This window comes from Stegastes partitus, unplaced genomic scaffold (genome assembly GCF_000690725.1).
Source record: "Stegastes partitus isolate 25-593 unplaced genomic scaffold, Stegastes_partitus-1.0.2 Scaffold599, whole genome shotgun sequence".
NCBI lineage: Eukaryota > Metazoa > Chordata > Actinopteri > Pomacentridae > Stegastes > Stegastes partitus.
In genome coordinates this window covers 22038-47087 of record NW_007578330.1, presented here as the reverse complement: position 1 = coordinate 47087, position 25050 = coordinate 22038, and the positions used below count along the sequence as shown (strand labels likewise).

The 25050-nt window shown below is 41.1% G+C and overlaps 1 protein-coding gene across 8 annotated transcripts in view; it reads left to right on the top strand.

Moving 5' to 3' along the window:
- Positions 1 to 25050, top strand: part of anks1b (ankyrin repeat and sterile alpha motif domain containing 1B) — a 262428-nt gene that overhangs the window by 225677 nt on the left and 11701 nt on the right. For 5 of the 8 annotated variants that reach the window (XM_008289207.1, XM_008289206.1, XM_008289210.1 and 2 more), the window contains 5 exons: positions 14195 to 14302; positions 15795 to 15998; positions 18119 to 18244; positions 22531 to 22602; positions 24762 to 24848. In XM_008289207.1, the coding sequence (XP_008287429.1) occupies positions 14195 to 14302; positions 15795 to 15998; positions 18119 to 18244; positions 22531 to 22602; positions 24762 to 24848 (597 nt within the window). The remainder of the gene's footprint in view (positions 1 to 14194; positions 14303 to 15794; positions 15999 to 18118; positions 18245 to 22530; positions 22603 to 24761; positions 24849 to 25050) is intronic. The other 3 variants (XM_008289214.1, XM_008289209.1, XM_008289208.1) reach the window with 2 other exon arrangements.

The following is a 25050-nucleotide window of genomic DNA, read 5'->3' as shown; positions in this document are numbered from 1 at the left end:
ATTTTCATGTGGGCAGATTCGCCTCAGGACTGCAGTGTACTTCACCGTCGCTGCCTGCTATCTGCTATCACTCTGCTGCCGCCTTATTTGGAGTTTGACGTTTCCTGTTGTAGCACTCACCGTGCTGCAGATAGTGTGGGAGGTGTCAGGAGAGAATGTGTGTGACCCCTGAACGCACCCTGAACCTGTGTTTGGTAGCTGTGCTGTAGAGCTAGAGCTGCCTGTCTACTTCTGCTTCACAGTTAACATCCTCACTTATCAAAAAAACCAAAACAGCGATGGATTAATCAGGATCAAGAGGTACAGATGATGGATTATGGTTTTAAGTAGCCACAGATTACCTGATTATTGCTTCTTATGCTAACAGAATATCAGTAAGTTCACACACTGTTTTAAATGTTTGTCCAAATGATGTTGAATCTATCAGGTTGGCTTTTGGTCTCGCTCAAATCTATGCTTGCCCAGTGGAGGTCTAGAATCACAGCCATCTGAGGGTTAAAGGTAAAGAGATTTATCTCCAAAGGCAATGCTCTCCTTGTACATTATATTAATAGTAATTTGAAATTCACTTCAATTCAGATCTAGTTGCAAAAAGGAGCAAGTTTTGTCAATTCTGTTGGTTTTGAGTCAGTAAAAGCATCCAAACTGTGCTTTTAATTTCTGCAGGATTTGATTGGTGCACAAATCCATTAAATGTCTGATCGAGAGTTTTTAAAATGATCTTCCTCTGATGTTTTCAAGATGAACGTAACACAATGAGGCTCACCTTTGGAGCTAACATGAACTAGAAGGCACTTACATTAGTAAATATAAATATAAATGTTACAAGGGTAGCAGTTTCATTTTTTTCTGCATTTTTTCTTGAAATTGGGATTTCTGAGGCGCCAGTCCCTTTTACGTGGTTTAAAAACACACATTTTTCCTTAAATTCAAATAGAAAACTGCAGTTGCATCAACTATTTCTACCCATTTACTGGAAGTAGAGTAGCAAGGTTCAAGTTTATTTCTTCAATGTGCATTTGCTTATTTGATATCTATGTAATGCTGTCGTTTATTTGTGTTTTCTGATAGAACAGATATTTAGATGGAGTCACACACTATCTTTATCTTTGGTTTATCCTACTGCCTGTAAAGTGGAGCCCTGTTAAAACCAAAATAGTCAGAATGACGTCAAGCTTTGCAGGTCGGATTTCATGTATGTGACACTTGCTGTTGCAAATATATACAGTTGTACATAAACACATTAATATAAAGAGTTGCACGTATTCAGATGTTGTGCTTTTCTGTTCTTCAGCCATTTTTTGGATTATCCAAGGGAACAGTGAAGAACTAAATGAAACATGACTAAAACGTCATTCGTGTATTTGCATATTACGAAAGTCTGTTCGGTGATGAGATTTCTCTGGAATACTCGTGGCCTAAAGCGGAATTGCAAAAGAGTAACAATGATCAGATAAATGGGAATTTTCTGTGCCTTTGAGCTATTTCCGGTCAAATGTCTAAACTTGTCTGCGTTTATAGTGAAACAGAACAATGAGATACCCCGGAGACTAATAGCAGAGAGCTGCACGGTGGAAGAATGTATTTTTTTTGCGTGTGAAAAGGTTCTGAAGCCTCATTCATTTTCTACATTTTACATAATTTTAATTCAGACTTGCAACTGTGCCAATTACAAGGTAGCCTGGGGGGCTAAGGTGCTGACCATTAGCTGTGACATCCCCGGTTTGCATCCAGCAGGGGGTGTTTCTTGCATGTCATGAACCATCTTTCTCTTCCTGTATTTCTGTTCATTTTGCTTCTGTTGGCTGTTCAAAGAAAGAACAAATGCCCCCCCTAATTTTTTGTCCAAACTTGCCTATTTAATATGAGCAGCAGCTTTAGACATTATGGTGTTTTATTCTAAGTAATCTTTCACAATAGAAGTGCTCAGAAACACCCCTGGGTGCAGCAGCTACCATTAGTTTGCAAATTCTTGACAGGAACCTATGCTGATTCTATGTAATGATGACGATATTGTTGCTAAACTCCTTGAACTCAGCACACAAACACATAAACTTACACCCCTTGCAAGCACAAGCTTGTCTCGGTACAGGCTCAGCGTCTCCATAGTGACGAGATAGAGAGGAGGAGGAGGAGGGTGAATGTAAACTGGGTAGAAGGAGAGAGAGAGAGAGAGAGAGAGAGGGAGAGAGAGAGAGTGAGAGAGCTCAGGCAGAGACATGTAGGAGATGTAGTCTGGCTGCCGCAAGCTGAAGAAGGAGGAGGAGTTGTTGAGCGCTGGAAATCTGCAGAGAAAGTGAGGGTGAGAGAAAGGGACACAAAAGCTGGTGGTGAGGAGGCGAGGAGTAAAGCTAGCAAAGCGTGGATAAAGAGAAGAGAGAGGCAGAAGGAAGGAACACTTGTCTTGGACAGCAACAAAGCAACAGTGAAGAGCACAAGAGGAGAGAGTGAGAAAAGAAGACACAGGAGGAGACAGGAGACCAAGCTGAAGATCACTTCTTCACCTTTGTTTGGAATAAGTCCCGTATTGAGGGGAGGCAGGTAAGATTGCAAGCAGGGTGATGAAAAAGAGATGGCTGTGTAATAAAAAGGAGATATAAGAGAGAAGATATAGAAGAGCTAGACTGAGCCTTTTGTTCATGGCTTGCTGTTGTTTTATGCATCTTTCATCTCTACGTTCAGCGAGCCTGAGGTGATTACTGCACGAAATGGGTCCATGGCGCTCAATCACACTGCTGACTAGGCTAATTTACTGGCTGTGTAGCTGTGTGTGTGTGTGAATGTGAATGCGCAGGTGCTGGAGATAAATGTTTCTCGTGCATCTCGTGTGTAGGAGTGCTTCATGTTGAAGTACTGAAGCATTCATTGTGCTTTGAAGAGCTGCAAGGTCTCAATCCACAAGTTTGCAAGTACAGCAAGTGATGACTCTTCTTTTTGTCTCCTGCTGGCGAATTTATCATTTTGCAATTTTTGCGGTAATTTAACTCGAGTTCCTGCCTCTGTTATGTAATAGACCGCTCTGATAGTGGAGAGTTTGCTCGACATCTGTACGTGTCTGTGCCGTCTTTTTGTTAGTTTTCTCAGTCAGAGATCATACACCATTCAGAGTTTGTCACAAGACTTTCTGAAAAGACATCTCTGTGGTTTCAGCTCTAAAAATTATGCCATCTCTTAACTCTACTTCCAAATTCAATCAAGTGAAGCAGAGGGGGGAAAAAAAGTAAAAGGCCACTATTACTACGGTTAAATCCACTCAAATCCAATTGCTGCCCTAATTTATGTCCTATCCTTATTTGCATTCACTAACATACTCCTTGAAAATGGTGAGGGAAGTGAAATCTGGGGCAAGACTGAGGAAGAATGTAGTAGCTTAAAAGAGGGATGTTGTAAGGCTTTAGGTTAGCTTACGAGGCTGACTGTCAACAAAGTGATCCATATTTAACAGATAATCACTATGTATGAGAGAAGCTGTAAACATTTATTAGCAGCAGGGGGGCGAAGCTTGCTGTCAAGTGATCACTGTTTTCAGATTTTTAATCAAAGCTTTCAAAACATCTCTAGACCCACTTTAGTGTAAAGCAATATTACTTTTCAGATTCAACCAAAGATAACAGCAGTGATTACCATATTCTTCACCCAGCTTCACTTAAAGGTTTTTGCTTGATTTGTGTATAAGTTGCACAAAATTCACTGAAAACTAAGAGTCAGGCAGCCAGGAGTCATACTCCAGCCTGTGTGAACATGTTTTCTAAAATTGATGAGCAGAAACAAGACGGCACTGAAAGTACAAGACTGTAAAGGACCGTAAGTGAGGAACCACTGGGAGGTAAATAGAGGGAAGGAATAAGGCAGGTCCCAGCAGGAGGACAGAAAGAAAAGTATTTTCTTCTTTCATCCAGCTGTTGGAGAACAGACCGAACGGACAGAAAGATTGAGTTGGAAATTCTGCCAGTTGTTGTTTACCTCAGACGGCGGCCGATCAATCATAATCCAGCCTCGCCTCCTGTTCATCGAATCGTCACCATGGCGAGTCATTGCAATAGATTCCCCGTCAGTGACCAGCATTAGTCAGTAGGCAGCCCGGAGAAACCACAGCATGATGGATGGCGCTGTGAGAGACATTCCATAGACAAAACACTTACGCCATGATGTACAGTCATTGAGGTTTTGATACAAAGATTTTCCATTGTAAATACCCTTGGTGGTTACGGTGCTGGTATTTTCACAAACACGACTGCTTTTATTCTTGTCTTGTCGTGAAATTATTCATTTATTTTTCAGTCTTCTGTCAGAGTTTATGTTCAAGGTGTCGATGTCTTATTTTGGGATTCAAGTGGGTCACAAAACACGAACCCCTGTCAAACAACTGTTTCTCCACACAGACTAAATTAGTTGTTTCTATCTGAAACTTGCGTCTGTATCAGGACGGTTAAGCGGCCAAGGCTTAAACTTAAACCCCTGTCTCTGTGTGTGCTTTGTATATAAAACATCTTGTACAACCTAAAAGCAGACAGAAGAACAAGGCATCTTGCTTTTGGTATCTTCTATCAATAGCAGCACAGCTTTGACCTCATCACTAACTGCTTGCATCATTTGGCTGCATTTAAACTGCTGCTTTGATGTTGCTTCAGTCAGATACCTACATTTATAAAGAATATAAAGACATCATTTATTAGAAAGCATAAAAAATGTCATCCAGGAACCAATTTACAAACAAGCAGAACTGAAGCCCAGCTTTCTCAGCGGCCTCTACTTCACCTTTCACACAACGGGTTAATCCTGCAAGATTTCTTACTCGCACTACCTGCTGGAAACAAGCACCCTGTTTCTCCACAGTTTAAAGTGTCCCACCGCTCACACAGAATCATGACGGAGTACACAGCAGGGTCCCATCTAAAACTGTCCCTCAGCACAGAGTTCACAGATGCACATATGGCTGCTACAAGCATCCCATTAACCTGATCTTGTATCGGCAGCCTTTTCCCCCCCCAAATAGTGCATGTACTGCATGTTCCGCGCTCCGCTAACTCCGACTACAAGCAGCTGTTGTATGCAAGCTCTACCTCCACAAGGTACACAATAACAACAACAACATAAACATCACTCCACTGGACGCTCGGGGACTTTTTCACCCTTAAACGTGTTATGTCATGTGACATGCGTTATGTCATGTTATGCCTAACAACACAACAACATCGAGGAAAGAGACTGAAGGTTAAAAGGTGCATTTACATCTGTTTGAATGGTGATTAATGTACATAATCTTTCTTCAAATTAAAAGTAAAAATGGAACATTAACTCAAGCCCTGAAATTGTCATCAAGACATGCAAAAATGTGAAATGTAGCTTTACAAGCAGTTGCACCTTTCTTTCATTTGCATCATACTATGCAGTGCCTTAAAAGCCAGATACCGAAGATATGGCATCAAAATCTAATTGTGATTTTAAATGAATGTTCATTGTGTTTCATTGTCAGTCTCTTTAGCACTTGCACCTTTTCTGTGTGAAAAGACCAGAGGTGGATAAACTCTGAGGCACCCAGTCCCACAGTACTGTACACTCATAAATACACACAGGCTTGTGCACAGCTCGGTGCCTTAGGAGAGCTTGTGCTCCTCTGCAGTGTGAAAATTGGTTCCATCTTGGGGCTTTGAAGTATTTATTAACCCAGAAAAATATCATACACCATTTCCTCTCTCATCTTATTGGGATTTTAATTCATGAGCGCCTCTGTGTGTGGTAGAGTCAGGGTGTGTGTGTGTGTGTGTGTGTGTGTGTGTGTCTGCAAAACACAAGATTTGAGAGGTCTTGTTTCAACCTTGATCCTGCAGCATTTGGCAATGTTGACACACACACACACACACACAGAGAGTTTGTGCTTCCAGTCATAGTTACAGTTCTCTTGCTGTTAATGGAGATATATCTGTCTATGTAGACAGGCTTATTAACAGCCTGCTCTCATTGGCTGCCTGTTCTCTCAGTAATGAAACAACTCGTCCTATTGGTCCCTGTTGGACATCATTTTCAACTCATCGCTAGTAACTCCCCTCCACTCTCAGGTTGCTAGGCAACCAGTGGTCTCTGGTTTCCCTCCAGTGTTCCCCTCTGTAGTGTGGCCTGTATGTGTGTGTGCACATATATATCCATATATATGTATATGTGTATATATGTATACACACACACATATGCACACACTGCTTGAACTCAGCTAAGTTTTGGTTGTTTGCTTTATATGTTGTGTTTTTCACTGTGTGTGTAGTGTCTTGCAAGTCCAGACAAATCGATACTAATCATTCCAGCCGAGAAGCTCCACCTCCAACAACACACACATGTAAGCGAGGGATGGAGAATTGAGAGAATGAGGTAGAGGAAAGTGGCTGGCTGTGATTAAGTAGTCAGAGTTGGAAGGATGTCAACGATCGGGGTGAAAAGTGAGACCTGGATTGTTGCTGTAAATGTCTCCGCTATGATACAAGCTCAGTGCTGTGTACATTATACACATTACATCAATGTTTTTCTGTGAACAAACTCCATTTATTGCTAGACATAAGCTAGTTTTGACTTTTGTCCTCTTTTCCACCTTATTTTAACAGACAGATGTAGACATCAGTCTTGAACGTGACCTCTTTTTTCACATTTATATTACTTACACAAAACAACAAGTCCCCCTCCAATAAAAATCAAGCTTTTTTACTTTGTTAACATCTCCATGTGATGTTTTTATATGCTGGAAGACATCATGAGTACAATAGGCAGTCACTTGCATGGGCTGAGCATTTCCACCTTGAAACTGTGAACTGCAGTGTATTGCAATGACTTCATCAAAAAAACATGGATTCAGATTTTTGTGGACAAACACATGGAACCAAACGTGTCAACTTGCTGTATCATTATTCTTCAGAATTGGTTTGTATGTTTGCCTAAATTCCAGTATCATAACGTGACATTTTTCACATATTTAAGTACAAGTATTTAAAGGAATAGTATAGAGAAGGTACCTCCTGAATTTACCACTGGTTGCCTGACAAGCGCTCCAAGCCAATGAATAGTCCAGCACACAGCCCCAGTAAAACTAAATTGTCAGTTTTACACTTCAGTTGTTTTTACGAAACAAATAAATGGGATATAAAGTGAGCTTTTCCCCTTTTTCCAATATCTAAGCTAACTGACTGCTGGCTCTAGCTACATATTTACTGTACAGACATTAATCTACAGAAAAGTCAAAGTATTGCTTGAAAAAATCATAAATAATGCATTTTGTTTATTCACAAGCGTTGCGTTTTATCTGCTGACGTTATGTTCCACATGCTGTTCAATACCTTTTCTAAGCTGCCATGTATTGTGGGGCAGAAAACTAATTCTCTTCTAGCTAAATCTTTACGGTTAAAGTGGGGCCAGAAATGCTTCAATTCTTAGATGTTTTATTGTACAGGGCTTTAAAAAAAAATTCAATATGTGTGATGTGTTGTCATAGATTGTGAAGTCATCTTCATGTTTTTCCTCCCCCTCAAAATTTCCAGAGATGCAATTGAGGACGTGACCTTGGTGTCTTGGACAGTAGTCACAGCTGCGTGCTCAGCCTTTAAGATGGCTTTCAGACAGACGCGAGCTATTTACTGATCAATATTAGTGCTCAGTTGGCCTGTAATGTATTCTGACCTGGGCAATTTAAGTAAGCTTAGGCCAGTGATTCTTTGATCTGCAAAAATCAATGTCGGTTTCTTCAAAGGGTTGAAGCGCGCTTGTGCTATTAGGAGACGCCACCTGAGGGGCTGCAGAGGTATGTTGATATCACAGAGGTCACAGCCTTATTGTCTGCAGGCGAGAGGTGATTGGTCACATTGACATGAGCTGTGAGAAGGTAGATACACACAGCGAAAGCCAACAAGCAAAGGTAGACCAATCACATGCAGTTGTCACGGCTGAAGAGACGAAGCTCATTTAACTGCTGAGCCCCTCATCTTTTATTAGGCCGAATCACTGTTTATTCTCTCTACCCGTCTTTCTTCTTTAGCCTCTCCTTCTATTATTTGGATGTAATGAGAGGATAGCAGAGTGAAAATCAGGACGAAGTGTGTCATAGATGAGAGCAGATGATGATGGGAAGTAATTTGAGGTCAAGGGAATATGGACATGAAAGTGAAGGGGGGGTTTAAAGAGAGAGGATAAGACGATGAAAGGGCTAGTTAGGCAAGTCAATGTAGATTAAACAAGAGCAAAGAGACTGGTGAAAGAATTTTTACTCTCTTCCCTCTCCATCATTAAAACTACGTGCTAGCTTGAGCACAGACAGTGACTGGACTGTTGGTTCCCTCGCTGGGTTTCATGCTCCAGTGAGCCGACCAGCTTCCAACCTCCCCTCCAGTAAGAAACACAGAAAAGGCTTTTTGTCTCCAGTGTCCTCAATGAGAGGTCGTTGTGAATGTCCCTAATCACTGACGCTTTCCACCTATTGTTACACTGGTTTCTTTTCAAAATATGATCTCCTTTTTTTTGTTTTTTAAAGAGGTTGCTGTGTTCTAAAAAAAAATTGCAAGGAACTTTGAAAGAGGTTGATTCAATTAAACATCTTATTTGATGTACAGCTGCATCAAAAGCAAACATTTTAATTCTGCTAAGAGATGTTTCACCTTTGCATCTTTTATGACTTGTTTCTGGCTTAGACTACTTGACGGTGGAACAGTTTACATAAATACACAAGCATAAATATTTACATTTTGCAAGGAATCAAGAAGTTAATTGTCAGCACGCTACAGAGGGGAGATGGCTCTGAGAAAGCACGGCTCCGTTAACCGTATGTGTGGCGTCTAATCCGTTAATCAAGCCTGTTCAGTCTGGGCTAACGGGACTGCTAACAGGATTAGCGCATTGATCGGCACACACACACACACACACACTCACATACACACAGAAGACACAAACGGTCCAGCCGCCTGCTGGATGCAAACAGCGCCCCAAATCACTTCATACCACGGTAATAAAATCAGGACCAGAGGGTAAGTAACCCTCACTGGACATAAGCTGCTCAGTGACACCACTTAGTCACTAAGCAGCGTGCACACAGACACACATGGAACAGTAATATGAAGACACATAATCAAATCATGTCACATGTACAAATGTATTTTGAGACCGTAAAGAAAGCCTTTTTGGGTTACTGCAACCCCCCATTTTACATAATTTTAATATTTTATATCAACCAAACTGTGATGAGCATGATTCTTAGAGTTAAATAGAAAGCTGCATGAGGAGGAGAGAGAATTTAAGTCAGTGATTTTCATTCATCCTGAATGCAGAAATTTCTGAAATCACTGACTCCACTTCCCAACCGCTTCTTAGGTTTAATGAAAATGTTTCACTCTCACCACATATTCTATCAACTAAATTAATAAGCATGTAAAAGAAAACAACTAAAATGTCCCATATAGTAAAGATCCACTTTTATTCTGTCTCCTGCGCTCTATCAACTTGGAGGCGTTAAATAAAAAGCTGTGAAAATATGAAGGCGCATACATTTGCCATTTCTCAACCCCTCCCACCCCAATATAAACAGCCTCCCAGCTTTACAAGCCAGTACGATCTTTATCCACTTTCTGCACAGAACCAATAGTCACTGAGCTAAAAAAAAAAAAAAAAAAATTCTTGTTTTGCTTTAAAATGTCTCAGCCACAAGCAAAACACTCAGAGAGTAAGTTACAAGTGTTGTAAATTTCACATCCGTGTCTGCTGCCAATGTTTTGCTGCACATTGTTAATCACAGATGCAAAGAGAGTTTTATATACCACAAATACTTTGAGCCAAATGTGTATGAACAAATATGCGATTTACTTTCGTTTGCGTAACGTTGGCTAAACACAACAGTCCACAGCTATTGTAGGAAAATAACCATTTATTTGTTGACAATGAAAACAAATACTAAATAATGCCAGACTTGTTCGCTCCACCTGCGCAGACAGGGAGATGGTGTCTATATCCGTTCTCCCTTCTTTCCAGTTGCCGATGCGTCAGTGTGCTGTTGGAACGGTACTTACAAGCGTTACCTTATCAAGGTTATATCATCCGAGCTCTCTGAGCTGATTTGAATAGAGTTGAGCTTAAATGAATGTGTAATGAGTGTGATAGCAATAGATGGAGACAGAGGGAGAGGGTACAAAAGAGTGTATGCTGGTAGCGCAGCAGTTCTTCTGTCAGTATATACAGATGCTATGAATATAATTTAAATGCAAATGGAGGGATGTTGCAGTCAAGCATCACGGAGAGAGTGAGAGTGTGTTTTAACAATAATGGTTGGGTTGCATTCAAATTCTCATCCATTCAGAGATAACAATATAATCTTCTTCCCCAGGCTCTGAAACAGCTGTTTGGGCTGCTTGTGTGTGTGAGTACACATCCACGTGCATGTGGAGTTTTTTTTTTTTTGTTTTTTTTTTGTGGACGAGTGTGTGTGGGTGACTGCTGCTGCAGCTCTGTGTTGCTATGGTGACAGTTGAACTTGAGGCTGAGGTTGAGGCTTCTACTGTATTTGAAGTAGATGCTGTTGCATAAGGTAAAGTGTAACACACAGACACACACAGATTCTCACTGGGCAAGGCAATTACTGTGCTCTTTCTGAAGTGTTTGTGTGTGTGTGTGTGTGTGTGTGTGTGTCTGTGTATGTGTATGTGTGTGTGTATGGGATGAAACAGCAACGTGAGGACCAGTGTCACGCTATTGGCCCTCAGGAGACAGGCAGGAGACTGAATATTTCATAACCTTTTCTATATTGTAAAAGGGAAGAAATCCATCAGTCAGGTCTAAGTTCTAGAGTCAAAGTCACCAGATCTTTTTTTGTTCTTTTAACATGAAATAAATGCATCCGTAATGTCACCTGTATACCAACACAAAAGTCAAGGAAAAGCAGCAAATTGTTACAGTTCAGAAGCTGGAAATGTCAAATGTCCCTGAAGTCCATTCACTGACTTTCATCTCACAACTGATCTCTGTGTATCAAAGTTGTTTTTTTTTCTTCATTAAAATAATCCTGTCCTATCTTAAAATGACTGAGATGTAACTTCACATCATTGCTACATAGTCTCTGCCTCTCTCCATACTCACCTCTCCCCACACACTGCAGCTCGAGCACACCAGCTCACCTACAAGTTTGCTCAAACACTGTAAAACTGCTCCATATGGCAGTTGTAATATTGTACTAATTTAGATATGCACGTAAATATAATGGTACAGATAGTTCAATTGAATCCTTACGTTTGTGACTTGTGAAACCTCACAAGTCTGAATCTGTGTTGTGAAACTGTCATTGGTACACTGCGGTTCAGAGGAAATACTCAGCCATGGGTTTACTGCTAATTTTGTGCATGATACGTTGTTCAGCATATTAATTAAAAAAAACAAAAAAAAAAAAACATTATAAAGAGGTGAAAAACTTGCTTTTAACAAGAGGGGCGTCGTTAACAAATGACAATTCACTGATAAGCAACTAAGTACTGGTTGCTAAATAGTTAATTGAATTATAGATTAGTAGACTGGTGTTTCGGCTTCATCTTAATAATCATAATGCACCAAATTTAGTGAGCCAATGTTAATCTTGAGCACAAAGACAGACTGAGAAAGAGGAAGAGATGCTGTAGTGCTGCTGACGTGTGTTCAAGAAGGCCAGAGTGTGAGCAAGAAAGAGTTGGTGAGCTTTAAAAGAAGGAGAACAGGAGAGGGAAGATGAGTGAGTAAAAATTAGTGGTGGGAGCATGATGCAGCCGTAATATGCCAATTTGTTCCACTACCCGCTAGTCCCAGCTCTGCTCCCTGCTTCCCTTTGATCTGTCTAATTTTAACAATTAAGATACATGCCGTTTCCATGCAGTGAAGAACAATGTAGTTTAACCCTCCGTTAGCGACTATTTTTAACACATCACTACTCAAACAGGGCTTTTCTTTATTTTCTGAGTGTTTAAGCTTCTGAGCTTGATGAATTTTATATGAGTTGTTTACATGCAATTTGCATATACAGTCCACTCAGTATGTGCGGGAAATTGTTTATTTATGTCCTCTTTGATGGTTTAGTTCTGTGCACACATACATAGCATCCTACACAACTGTTCCTTCAGCAGATGTGGAGGAGTAATTGGTGCAAGAGATTTTACGTTGCGCTGACTCAAAGCATGACTGCTGGGAGAATCATTAGACTGACAGCAAGACCTCGCATTGAGTCTAATTACCACCCTCTGCCCTGAGGGCACACACGAACTCATCGACATTCTCTCATGCTCATACATACCTTTAATGGAATACCTCCAGAGGCAGTTCTATAAAACCAGCCAGAAGTTTGTTGTACACTGTAGTCTGGTGCCAGAAAGTGCAAACAGTGCAAACAACATGCCTACAGAAGGCTGACATGTTCCAGCCGTGTCTTTAGAAAAGCCAGTAACTGGTACAGTCAGTGGACGCCTGGTGACCGGAGAAAGAATAGATGCTTTCACTGGAGTCCAACTGTGTGTTTTTGTCTCTGTTGGTGCTGTGTAATGAGCGCCGGTGGAAAATCAATAGACAATTACAAACTTACCACAAGCTCATATTGTTGATTTTGCATTTCATGGGTGTCAGAGCAAAATCGCTCCGTGAACTCTCAGTGACAATGACTCATCAAAAAAAAAAAAAAGAAAAGAAAATCTCACAGTACTTCAAAGGAATAGTTGTAGTAGTTGAGAATCTGCATTTTTGGGAAATACAGGCTTCAGCATTCTTGATGAGCGTTAGATGAGAAGATTAATACCTTCTCATGCCTGCATTGAATTCTGAGCTGGAGTCAGGAGGCGGTTGGCTTAAAGACAGGCAGCAGTGGAACAGCTGGTCTGAATGTTCAACGATAACAACATCCACCTACCAGCACCTTTAAAGCTAATTAATGAGCGCTGTGCATCTTGTTTGTTTGGTCTGTGTAACAACTGAAATGTAAAATGTGACTTGTCATGGTTTTAGGGTGAGTTCCAGACTGTTTCTGATTGTTACGCAAAGCTAACCTCTGAGTCATTTTTAAAGTAATTTAATATAAAGTCATTGAAATGAGTCATTTTCCTAAAGAATAGTTTGACATTTTGTGAAATATCTTCTTGCCAGGTGTTTTTCTTTTTGAAGTTACGCTGATAGTGCTATGTTCAGGGTGTTAGACAACCCAAGACCTGCCTATTGCAGTGCTATTTCTTTTTTAGAGCTCGGGATCTCACCAGGTCATAATTCGAGAATTGTTTTTGGCTTCAAGTCAAACATCAATCACGTCCCAAATCCTCGTTTTTGTTACCTAAACTTGATACTAGTCCAACTCCAGTCTAATAAATATTCGATGCGGCCTCCGGGGATATTCATTTCTTGCTAATTTAAATGAAAGAAAAGAGCAGAGTAGTAAATTACACTGGGAGCAACAATTACTTTAATCAGTTTTCAATGTCTGTCTCTCCTTCACCGTGTCTCTTGTGTGTCTCTTGTCTCACATTGACTGTATGTGTGTACAATAAAGGAGTGTTTTACACTCTTTGATTTTGTTCATGTGAACACAACTAACAGCGTGAGCAGAGCCGTCCAAGTCATGTTGGTTATGTAATAATAACACTAATGACATGCGTGTGCTCAGGGGCATTTTATATCATTATGCACTCATTAGTACATTCCTAAGTGCTCTCTGTGCTTTCCCATGTATTTCTCTGTGAAACTGTTTTCTGGATGGCAGTGTTATTCTTCATTTAATGTGTGTGAAGATGATGATGATAATCTGCTCCTTTTGTGCCGTTTTTTGCAAATGCCAATGTAATCTTGTTATTATCCCGTCTAAGAGCCTTTGAACTCTATAAAAGCTGTTTAAATTTATGTAAATGACAATGAGTCATCAATTTTTGCCACCAGAGTAGTTTCTGAACCAGGGTTTCATTTGTATTTAGGGAGACAACAACACCCATCTTATCTCATTCTGTGTCTTAGTGTAAAGCTGCAACTGAAACTCAGAGTGTCAAACTCAAAGACAGGAAAGCAACAAGAAATCAATACAAATCGGACGCTGGAAGTAGCAAATGTTTTACCTTTTTTGCTTAATATGACTTTAGTGATTCATATTCTGTACATTAACTGTCGTATGATTGTTGTGCACAGGACACACAAACTCCTGTGCATGTCATTAAATATATTTTCTTATATTTTTGTATTCATCCAGGTATTGAAGATCAGTCTGATCGGACACAGAAAACGGATTCTAGCCTCATTGGGGGATCGGCTACACGAAGACACCCCACAAAAACCTCCGCGGGCCATCTCCTTAAGGGTGAGTGAGTCCCTGTATGCTGCTTGAGCCACGATCAGCCTGAGACATATCTAAACCCATGTGGATTCATATTATCATGACTTCATCAGACAGAGGAAGAAAACAGTCGTCCCTTCCCAGATGGCTGTGTGTTTCTCTGAGGGAGATACTGTAAAAACCTCCCCTCTGATTCTGTTACCAACAAACTGATAATCCAAATCCCTCAGGCAGGCACAAAATGGCTGAACCACAGCAGCTTCCTCCCTGCTGGCTTGTCTTGGATGCTAATCACAAGCAACTGGTTTAACTTCTGACCTGTCACCTGTGCTTCAACATTTCCTTCTGAGAACTGCAGTTACGAATGTCTCATCTTCAAATAAAATTTAAAAAATGAAAAAAATAAAAAGACTAGAAAATTCTCTGGTGTGCAGAGTTACCAAAAGCAAATGACAATATGCTGAAATACCTGACAGATACATAGACATCCTATCTACAGTACATCTAATGCACTGCTGACCTGTGCAATGTTTATTTGCATGGTTCCTGGTAAATAGACAAATAAAATCTTGAATTCCTATTTTTTGCCCAAGACTTGAAATATGAAATATTTACAATATAAATGTACAACATATATAAAACAGCTAAAACCTGCAAATCTTCCCATTTGACAGGAAATAGCAAATATTTGGCATTTCAGCTTAATAAATGTGCTCTTGATCAATTTATCAGTTAACTGATTTTAGTCTAATTTCAGTAAAATTCTTCAAAGATGTGCCAGTGGCTTGCAATTGAAGCAAAACAATATTATAGTGGATGGCACAACATAGTGCAAAATGATGTGTTTAGGAGGCCTTGTCTTCCAGTGTGCAAGCACAGGGCTCTGTTTACGCCATAATACAGAGCAAACAAGAGCAGAACGCTCTGTGTGATGGACAAATGGGGAAAGGAACAGATCTAAGCTCGTGATGAGAACTGAGATGCAAAGTTGTAACACTTCAACTTGTGCAGCAAGAGTCTTCTCATATGCACTCAACTGAAAGTGAAAAACCTCTCAGGAGAAATAACTGACCTTCTAGCGTGTAAGACCATTACACCATTAAAACATATAAAAGTCCTAATTCTGTGGGGAATTTTAGTCTCCACTCAGTTCGAAAACCTCTCAAATGAACATGATTTTCCACTTTAAAAATCTAACCAGTGCTTTCACTTAAAAGGACTTGCACTGAGCATGCATGGGTTCGTTGTCGTGATTAAGGACACTGATGGAGCTGCGAAGACTTTCTGGCAGCAGGACAGTGCCTTCCATTCTCGATTTTACAAAGCAGTTTGAGATATTTGCATTTAACAACATAGCAACACTGTAGCCGAAAAATAAAATGTGACATTGCACAGTGCATGCAATTGCCCTACTTATTGGACACACAGCAGGGACATTGCACATTACAAAATGATGAATGAAATCTCTCTTGCTTCCTTCCATCGCTCCAATCTGCCCACGCCCATTTCGTACTAGGAGCCCGGGGGAAACCACACTCCTCCCCAGCTTAGCCCTTCGGTAGGCCAGGCAGCGTACACGGCGGGGGTCCCGGGCGGATCTCTGGACGTGCAGCACCTCATCATGCAGGCGGACGCCCGGCGCAGGCAGCGCAGCAATGACAACTACTTCGACGACGTGCCGCGATCCAAGCTGGAGCGACAGATGGCCCAAGTCAGCATGGTGAGGAAGGGAGGAGAGGATGGAGGGATGAATGGAGACGGGAAGGGGGAGAGAGGGACGGAGAGTATTATGAATGGTCACAATCATCGATATAAACGTGGCTGCGTAAATACTTGAAACTTACATATATCTAAAGAGTATTCCCACAAAAAGACCAACAGTAACAATAAACTGATTGTGCTAGCAAATAGTTTGAGTTGTCAAAGCATGGTGAGGTTTATTCCTCTGTGCCACAGAGCTCCATTGTTGTCGAAAAACAATTAAAAACATCAGTGAGCCAACTGTGACACTGAGAGATGTGCTCATTATATCAAACAATGGTCTTTTCAAGGGAACAACTCCAGACTTATGCTTATATATCAAAATATGCTCTTTTAAATCTTCATGCTATAGGTATATAATAAAAAAAAAACATTAAGAACAATCAGATTTTAGTAATGTTACAAAGCTATAATCTTGTAATTTCACAAATGTGAAGCAATAAGAAACTAATGAGCTTTAAGGCAGTATCACATTTGTAATGATGACAGTCCAGTAAATCTTAATAACAAGTGATATAGTGGTAATTAAATGCTGGTCTGTGAAATAAATGAGATGCAAGTCAAAAGTGTTCTATCTGAATTCATCAATATTATCTGCAGCAGGCAAACCATCTGACAACAGCAGCTGCCTGTGCTGTTTAGAGATCGGATAAATTTTACAAATGAACAAATACAAAATGCATGCTGGAGACTTTGTTCCATAAAATGCAAAAATATGCAAACCATAATTGAGTGGGTGAAGGGCAACAGTTATTTTGGCATGCTTTCAAAGACAATCAGGTATGGTCTATTGCTTTAGAGCATAAATTTTTATCTGCAGTAGTTTGTTCGTGGTGCACACAAGGTGCTTGACATTGTAGAGAAACAGCATTTCTGTCCAGCAGTTTAATGACATAAAGTTTTGAGTAAACAAGACATACTTTTCCAAGTCAGCAGCTTGTCTTTCCAGCCACTTTTAATCTCATTCAAAGTACAAAATTAGAACTTTAGGACAGAATCAACAACAGCACAATGATTCAGTTACAGACATGCACACACTTACATTTGTGCTCACATCTGAGGTAGCAGCTGTGTTTTGATTCCGTATGATTAGGGTCTTTTTGTGTCTCTGTGTGAATCACATAGCTTATCAGTGCAGACTAACACACACTTACAGTTATATGGCTGAATGTCTGAAGTGTGCGTGCATCACAGCATATCTCCCCTCTTCCAGACTCAAAACTCTGAGGTGGCACTGATGACTCAGCTTTGCAAGAATAGAAGATATTTGAAAAAGGATGAAAGATCTTTATTCTGTGTCAATACCCCTGTTTGCTGACTATCACAATGTTTCTATGATTGGTTTACTCACAAATGTTTCTCACTCCAGCTCTTCTCTCTAGACACATTTCTGCTCCTTATACACAGTAAAACCTTTGGTAACTAAAAATTGCCATCCTGAGCAGGGTCAACATGTGTGTGTGTGTGTGTAAGGTAGTTAATGATATCGTAACGTCGACTTTAGCATAGATTTGGTCCGTGGCTATTTGCAGAGGCTCGTCCCTGAGATGTTTATCCAGCATCTTTGCATCTGGAGGGAGGATCTCGCCTCCAACACAGTCAGATATGAACATAAAAATGCAGCGTTTTGGCACAGGATGTGTGAATACCTCCTCAGGCAAAAATCATCTGGTTTCATTTACAGAAGAATGAAAGACAAAAAACAAGCTTGTTATCCACAGACATCTGAGAAGTATGCAGATTGGATTTAGTTACTTCCCTTTGTTTAAAGAGGTGAAAGACCGCTGGGTGAAAAAGTGTTGAGCAACAACAGCAACGAGTCTTTAGCTGAGCTGAAGTATGAGAACATGCAGGAGCCGAAAATAATTCATCCAAGTTTAATTTCCTCTTGGACGTTCTCCAAAGCATGTCCTTCTGAAGGCATGCTCATGTTCAGTCAGAAAAGCTGTTACATAATGATCTTACACGCATTTATCAGGTCAACATGGGATACGCAGCACAAGCCCTGATGTCGTGCCCCATCTTGTAGCCTTGTGTGATCTCGCTTGAGTCCTGACATGCAGTTTGTTGTCGTTTCAGGCAGGCGAATGGTGCGAGCCGATCACGTTGCGTCCACCCAACGAGGCCACCTCGTCCACTCCGGTGCAGTACTGGCAGCATCACCCAGAGAAGCTCATCTTTCAGTCCTGTGACTACGAAGCCTATGTGAGTCCAACATCTTCACTTCACTCCTGTGTCTTTGAGCATCCCATGGTTTAAATGTCCAAAGACCCAAGTTTACTTGTGCAGATTACATGTCCTCATAACTAACAATCCAAAACCAAAAGAGATCAGTTTTTAATAATTACAGTTTACTGCTGATTGATATGTGGATTGATCAATCATTTCAGTGCACACAGAAGACAGTGTTAAAGATCAATGACCCTCAACTTTGCCTCTCAGTCAGTACCACACTCAGTTATTCTCAGTACTTTGGTAAATTTAGACCTTTGCCAGTTACATAAAGAATGTTACATATCCATGTTACCACGGATACAGCCTTGCACCTCTGACGGATTACATACTGAGCATCCTGACTGAAATGATTACAGAGCAGGTTAAACACAGCAGAAAGCAATTTAAGATACCACTGGTTCTCAGAAACACATAGAGGGGATATAACTTGGAGTCTTAGTTATGCATGTTCTGATTGGTTGGGAGTCACTGTGGTGAAGACGTGGAGTAAACATGAGCTGGATTATTATGTGAGAGAGCCAGAGAAGAGGAAAAAGATAGCTGGAGAGAGTTTGAACAAATACAAGAGAAATCAAATGTGATGCTGATATCAAATATGAATGAAAGCAAGGAAAAATGAGAGAGAGACAGTGAATAAGAGATAAGTTTCCCGAGAGCGTGCCTTCCTTCAGTCAAAAATCTGCTCTTCTTCGTTTTCGCGCCGTTACAAGATTGATAGCAGCAACGTGGACCATTAGGCTTCTGACAGTTGTACTACACAGGCAAGGTGTCTGGGCAAATGGGAGGAACGCACAACGACTGGGCCACCAGGGAAAATATTGTGGCGCTTTCATGGAGCCATTTATGACAACACCTCTAACGCTGTCTGTCCCAGGACAACAGGCTCCAGAAAGTGAGATAAATAAGCGAGAGTCTCAACAGAGCGGCTCAGTGTGAATACTGGCGAGGTGACTAGAGCTGGAGAGTGAATAAGAATAAATTAGACGGATAAGACAGTGATGAGAGGGTGAGCGGAAACAGAGGAGTGCATTGTGTTTGTTTTAATAGAGAAAGAGGCAGAGTAAAAAGCCAGGGCAGGATGAAGAATGCATCAGCACTGTTCTCATTTTCATCTCAAGCCCTAAATAAACAAAACCGTCTCCTCTGCAAATAACGTCTTAACGTTATTATGTCAGCTTTACAACCTGAGCTCGAAAATATTATATGAAGTTATTACAAATCCATTTCCCATAAAACCCTGCAGACATTCTTACATCATTACTACACACTACATCATTACCAGCTAATGTTGTTTTAGCACCGACTCTGTGTTCTCTGTCTTATTAATATAAAAGCTTCTGAAGATGCATCAAATATACAAAATATTTGTGAGTTCTAACAGTCAGACTTTAAAGTCCTCACATTGTCTCCTCCTTCCTGACTAGGGTAGATTGTCTTCTCGTTTCTAATTGATGTTAGCCTTTAACTAGATCAGCTCTCTCTATAAAAAGACTAATCATCCTCATGTATCATGTCGTCATGACAACTGATACAAACTGAAATATCAGACAGAAGCTAGTGAAATTGCTTTTGGGTGACATTGTGTGTTGGTCAGTCCACTACTCTGGCCCAGTCAGAAATATCTCAACAACTACTGTAACACTTGATTCAGAGATTTGTGGTCCTGAGAAGATGCAGCCTGATGACTTTGGTGATCCTATGACTTCACCTCCTGCTGTGACGTTTACATTTGTGGTTTTAAGTTCAACCACTATTGGTCAAATTGCAATAAAAAATTTTGGTGCTTACAACTCAGAACGAGTTGTCATCCCTCAGATAATCAATTATTAGCATTGTTGTCAGGGAAAACATTTATTTTGTGATAAAATATCTGCAGAACACTGACACTACACTGTACCTAAATACAGCCTTATAGAGCGATGAGCATGGCTGCTGTGTTTAGGTCTTGTTACGTTGCCTTGAATTGTATTTGAAACTGATAAGACTTGTGTTTGTGTACACCAACAATTACTGCCACAGAGACATGGTATACAAGACGGCAGCTGGTCCTGTGTGCAACTGTAATGCAATTTTCAGGATAACTGCCAGCAACCCTGACATAACAGCGATTTAACGTTGTTAGCTTGAGTCAAGACAAAGTATTAATATGCCCAGACGACCTCCTCCTAATCTGCCAAGGACCAGACTCCCCAGCTAAAAATATGACTGAGTAAAAGTCCCGACCGCTACATGAAAAGCAACTCATCACGTAAAGCAACTTGTCCAAAATGTTCTTCTGCCGCTGTAATCAAATGTATCGCTATTCAAACGTAAGATAAATCACATGAGGTTGCTGCTTTGGTTGTTGATTTTAGAGCCATTTATTGTAGAGTTGAATGGATGAGATAAAAGAAGCTGTAAATATTTCTCTTGTAATTCACTAAAAGCTTTGCTGGGGTCCCACTTTAGGGAATAAGGTCCCCTCCATAAGCCGCACAGGCACTACAAGGGTGGGGAATGTCACACCTATTAAGTGCTCTAATGTCTACATAAACATTGTCCCTGTAAAACACTGTCACCATTAGTAGCGTCTTTATTAAATCTGATACTACGTGCGCAAAATGACTGACCACAAAGTCGTGACCAGACACAAGGATCTGCCAAACAGCAGTGTTGATGTACCTCCGGGAGCCTCTGAAGGTTGATGTAATCACTGCCATGTGTGTCTGTGTGCATTTATTGAAAGCCCGTGTTTGCACAGTTGTACAGAAACTTTCCTCTGCGAAAACATTAACACAATAAAAACAAAACAGTAAGACAACACAAATAATTCAGCTATATTAAAACTAATATTTTCAAAAGCCACAGTTTTTCTTTTCTTGAGTAAGAGTGTAATTTGTTGTTTTGTACAGTGTAGGAAGGCCTCCACTTAATGTGTTGCACGTTGTCGCTGGTGAGAACTGTGTTAAGTGACTGTACGGTGCAGGAGCTTAGGGCAGGCTTAAGGTGGCACAAATGTTTACATGAATGCCACCTTAATCAGCCCTTTTAGCCAGTGTGTGTCCATTACAGTGTCGGGTCTAACAGCTTTGATGGTGTCATTAACCGAGTGCACAAAAACAACAACAAATAGTAGTTATTGGACATAACTCCAGTTCTATGAGCACAGAACGATAGAAGCTGTATTATGTTGGCCTATATGGTGAATTTTGGATTGTTTGAGAGAAGACGGCCACTCCTCAAGTACATCTAAGGTTGTTTTCTTAACCAATCAGCTTCATCTTCTCTGACTGTAACCATTCAGCGTCGAGCCCTACACTAGACAGGTCTGGTGATGAAGGGAGTCATGTGGTTTGAAGATGTCACTTGATGTCAGTAAAGACACAATCGCATCTATGTATGCTTACTGTAATGATTCACTGGCAGGACTACGAAACAACTAAACTTGTGACCAGTGCAGTCATACACCGAGATGTGATCGATCAAAGAAAACTGGTTGTTACCAGCAAAGAGCCCTGCTCCTGGGAGCAGCAACAAAGCAGCTGGACATTGATCTGGACAGGGCCGACGCTGGTGGAGGCTGCGCTGTCCTCTTCAGCAGGAATTAATTTAGCATTCAGCTGCAGCAGTGCTTGCTGATCATTTGGCAGGTTGGCTCAGGCCATTTTATCATGATCAAGGCATAAAGCAGGGTCACCGCTGCTGGAAGCTGTGGCAGTCAAACAGCTGTCACCAGTCAGGACCTAGACGGGAGCAGTGCTGCTGGAAACAGCGGTGTCCTACCATCCTGCCGACACTGATGGCAGCAGGATGGCCTGTTCATCATTTAAGAAGATGGCTGTGACTAGTTCATCAGAGTCATCCTCATCAAAACTGCAACCAGAGTTGACAGCAGATGACTCTCCCTGCTGCTAGACTGTGTCTCCATTATTTCCACTTGAGTTCATCTGAAAAGCTGAATGTAGGAGGGACACGTCTTCACCAGAGAGGCCCAGCTTTATTTTAAATTCAAGCAGGGAGCTCAGTTTGCTAGCAAACGGAACAGAATCACAGCCGACCATTTCATTAAGCTGCAACTAAAATGCCAACATTTCCTGTTTCCACATTCTTAAGGAGGACACTTTGCTGCTGTTACTAAACTTAGGCATAAAAGTTCTTGGGGTTTAAACAACTTCTGTTAAACACTGTCTTGAATTTTATATCCAGCCATGACCAGACACTTTCTATACCCAGCGTGCATTGACCCCCCCATCTCTTTGTTTGCTTCTTTTCAACAGTACCTGGGCTCCATGCTGGTGAAGGAGCTGAGAGGAACAGAGTCCACACAAGATGCCTGTGCCAAGATGAGGGTAAAGCACAGTCTTACACACTTCACTTCTGACAGGAAAGCCAAGACAGATCCAGCTAACATTAAACTGACTCACCTAATGTGGGATGTGGGTATGAGCCACCAGTCATTTCAGGTGACTTACACCCTTCATGACGGGAAACAATAACAACCTCTGAGCAGCAAGGAAATTTAAAAAAAGAATTTCAATGGATTTTGATCATGCAGTGAGGCCGTCCTGTTTGTTTTTTTGCAATGAATAATCCATTTTAAACACAGTGCTCATCTCCCTGCATGCAAACGTTCCACAACAACAGCACCACCCGTCACAATTTTGGGGAAACACAGAAGCTGCATTCTTCACTTAGCCCACTTTAAAGAAACACAAATAAGCCAGAATGCAGCCGGACCAGTATGTTCTGAAGCTAGCGTCAACACTGAGTTAATTCTGGTGTATTACAACTTTTAGAACCAAGTCCTTTGTACTATATCTGTAACCCTTTAATTGCACTCAGTCAAGATTGATCACTTCAGTAATATTATAATCAGGCACATTGATCCATTTTTAAACAAGCCAAACACCTTCTAGTCGAGTCCACATGCAGGTGCAGGTTGCTGCACTTGTGATTTTGCTGCATAAAGTTTTTTCTCCAGAAAAACCTTACCAGACCTTTTAATCTGGGACACAGTCTGATAGTCTGAGTACCCTCACACTTACTTGAACTTAAACAAACTTAAAATATGGTGATGGTGGATTTAGTGTATTGAGGGATTTATTTTTAATATCACTGCCTGGGTGGCTTGATACCCCACAATCCCCCTTTTACCTCTAATCACCTTATTTCTTCTCTCGCCAGGCATCACTCTGCTACTCAATCTTTCCTTTTTTTCTTCTTTTTCTTTGTTTCTCGCTGGCCTTGTCTGTGTCCTGCTACCATGTTTTACTGTAACACTGACTCCTTTACTCCTCTGGCCCTCAGTTCAACCCTCTCACTCTCATCCCAAGCTGCTGCAGTGTGAAGATAAATTTTAATATTCATGAGAAAAGCCTTCAGTTCCTCTCCCCTCCTCCCTCTTTTCTTCTGTCTCTATATTTATATGGCCACATCAGAGAGCATCTTTCCTTCTTCTGCACCTCTGCTTCCTTAATATGACACACCTTTGCTGCACTCCAAGGTTGTAATTAAGTGCAATGAGATGCACGTCATAATATCCCGGTTTTAATAACATTGTTAACGTGCCTTCACCCGCCCCTGTTCCCAGCTTCCCTCCTTTCATCCGTCCCTCCACGGTGGAAGTAGACGTGGATGTTTAAATTCCAACTTCACAGCCAAACCGTGCATCCGCCAGCGAAGCCGAGCAGAGCTGCCTTTGTCAGCTTTTCAGCCTTACCTGATCCTGACAGGGTCGAACTGCAGCAGCAACACACTGCAAGCGGGGAGGAAAGAACAGAACAAAGAAAACAGATACGGAAAGGATAGCAGGGAGTGGATTAGACAAGGAGGGAGAAAGGAAGGACGGACTGTGATAGAAATATGGATACTGAGAGGAGGAGATGACAAGTGATGAAAGACACAAAGTGATACAGAGCAGGCAGGAAAGAGACTCATCACACAGCTTTGAATATATTACAGCTTTTGGCAGGTAGGATGGCAGCCGAGAGGAAAATGCTGACATCGCTGTAAATCACACGATTCTCCACAGTACCGCGCTGTATAATGAGTTCAATATAGGTATGTAATTAAAAGAAATGGTGAGAGATACAATGTAGGAGCCTGATACGGCTTATAAGCTAATAGACTTATTGAATTTGCATCGCTGCAGTCAATTGGGTTTAGAAATGTAGTTTCTAAATTAAATTTCTGTTGTTCTCATGAGGTGCCAAACAACCCATGACCTTTGGAGATGATTTGAATCGATTTTGGTAATTGAGGAGGAAGTCATCAATAGATTACCTCATCTATCTCATACATTGTTTTCAATATTTCCATTACAGACTCAAGGCAGCCTCTCCGATACGGATTAAAACGAAATCTCTATCAACCAAATGCAATTTTCCACTTTGAAGTTTAAAACTGCAAACGATTCCTGTTTTGTGTCACATGTGTTCAAGCTTCCTCAAAAGTCATTGCTGCCTCTCTCCTCTTTTTGTCTCCTTTTTTTGCCTTTGTGCACTCCAAGAAGTCGACAGAACAGATGAAGAAAGTGCCGACCATCGTGCTCTCCGTGTCCTACAAAGGAGTGAAGTTTATCGATGCCACAAATAAGGTAACACGCACAGCTCGCTTCCTGTGACACCCACTGTAAATAACACAGGAAAGGTCAGGCTTTTGAACAGCAACATGAGTGGCATTCTGACGTCTACAGTCTGCACAGTAGCTCAGTGCTGATGCTCTTTCTGCTGCAGCCTCACTGACTTCAATCTGTATGTGCGATGAAAAATAAGTAAGAGCATGGAATAGATGAAAAG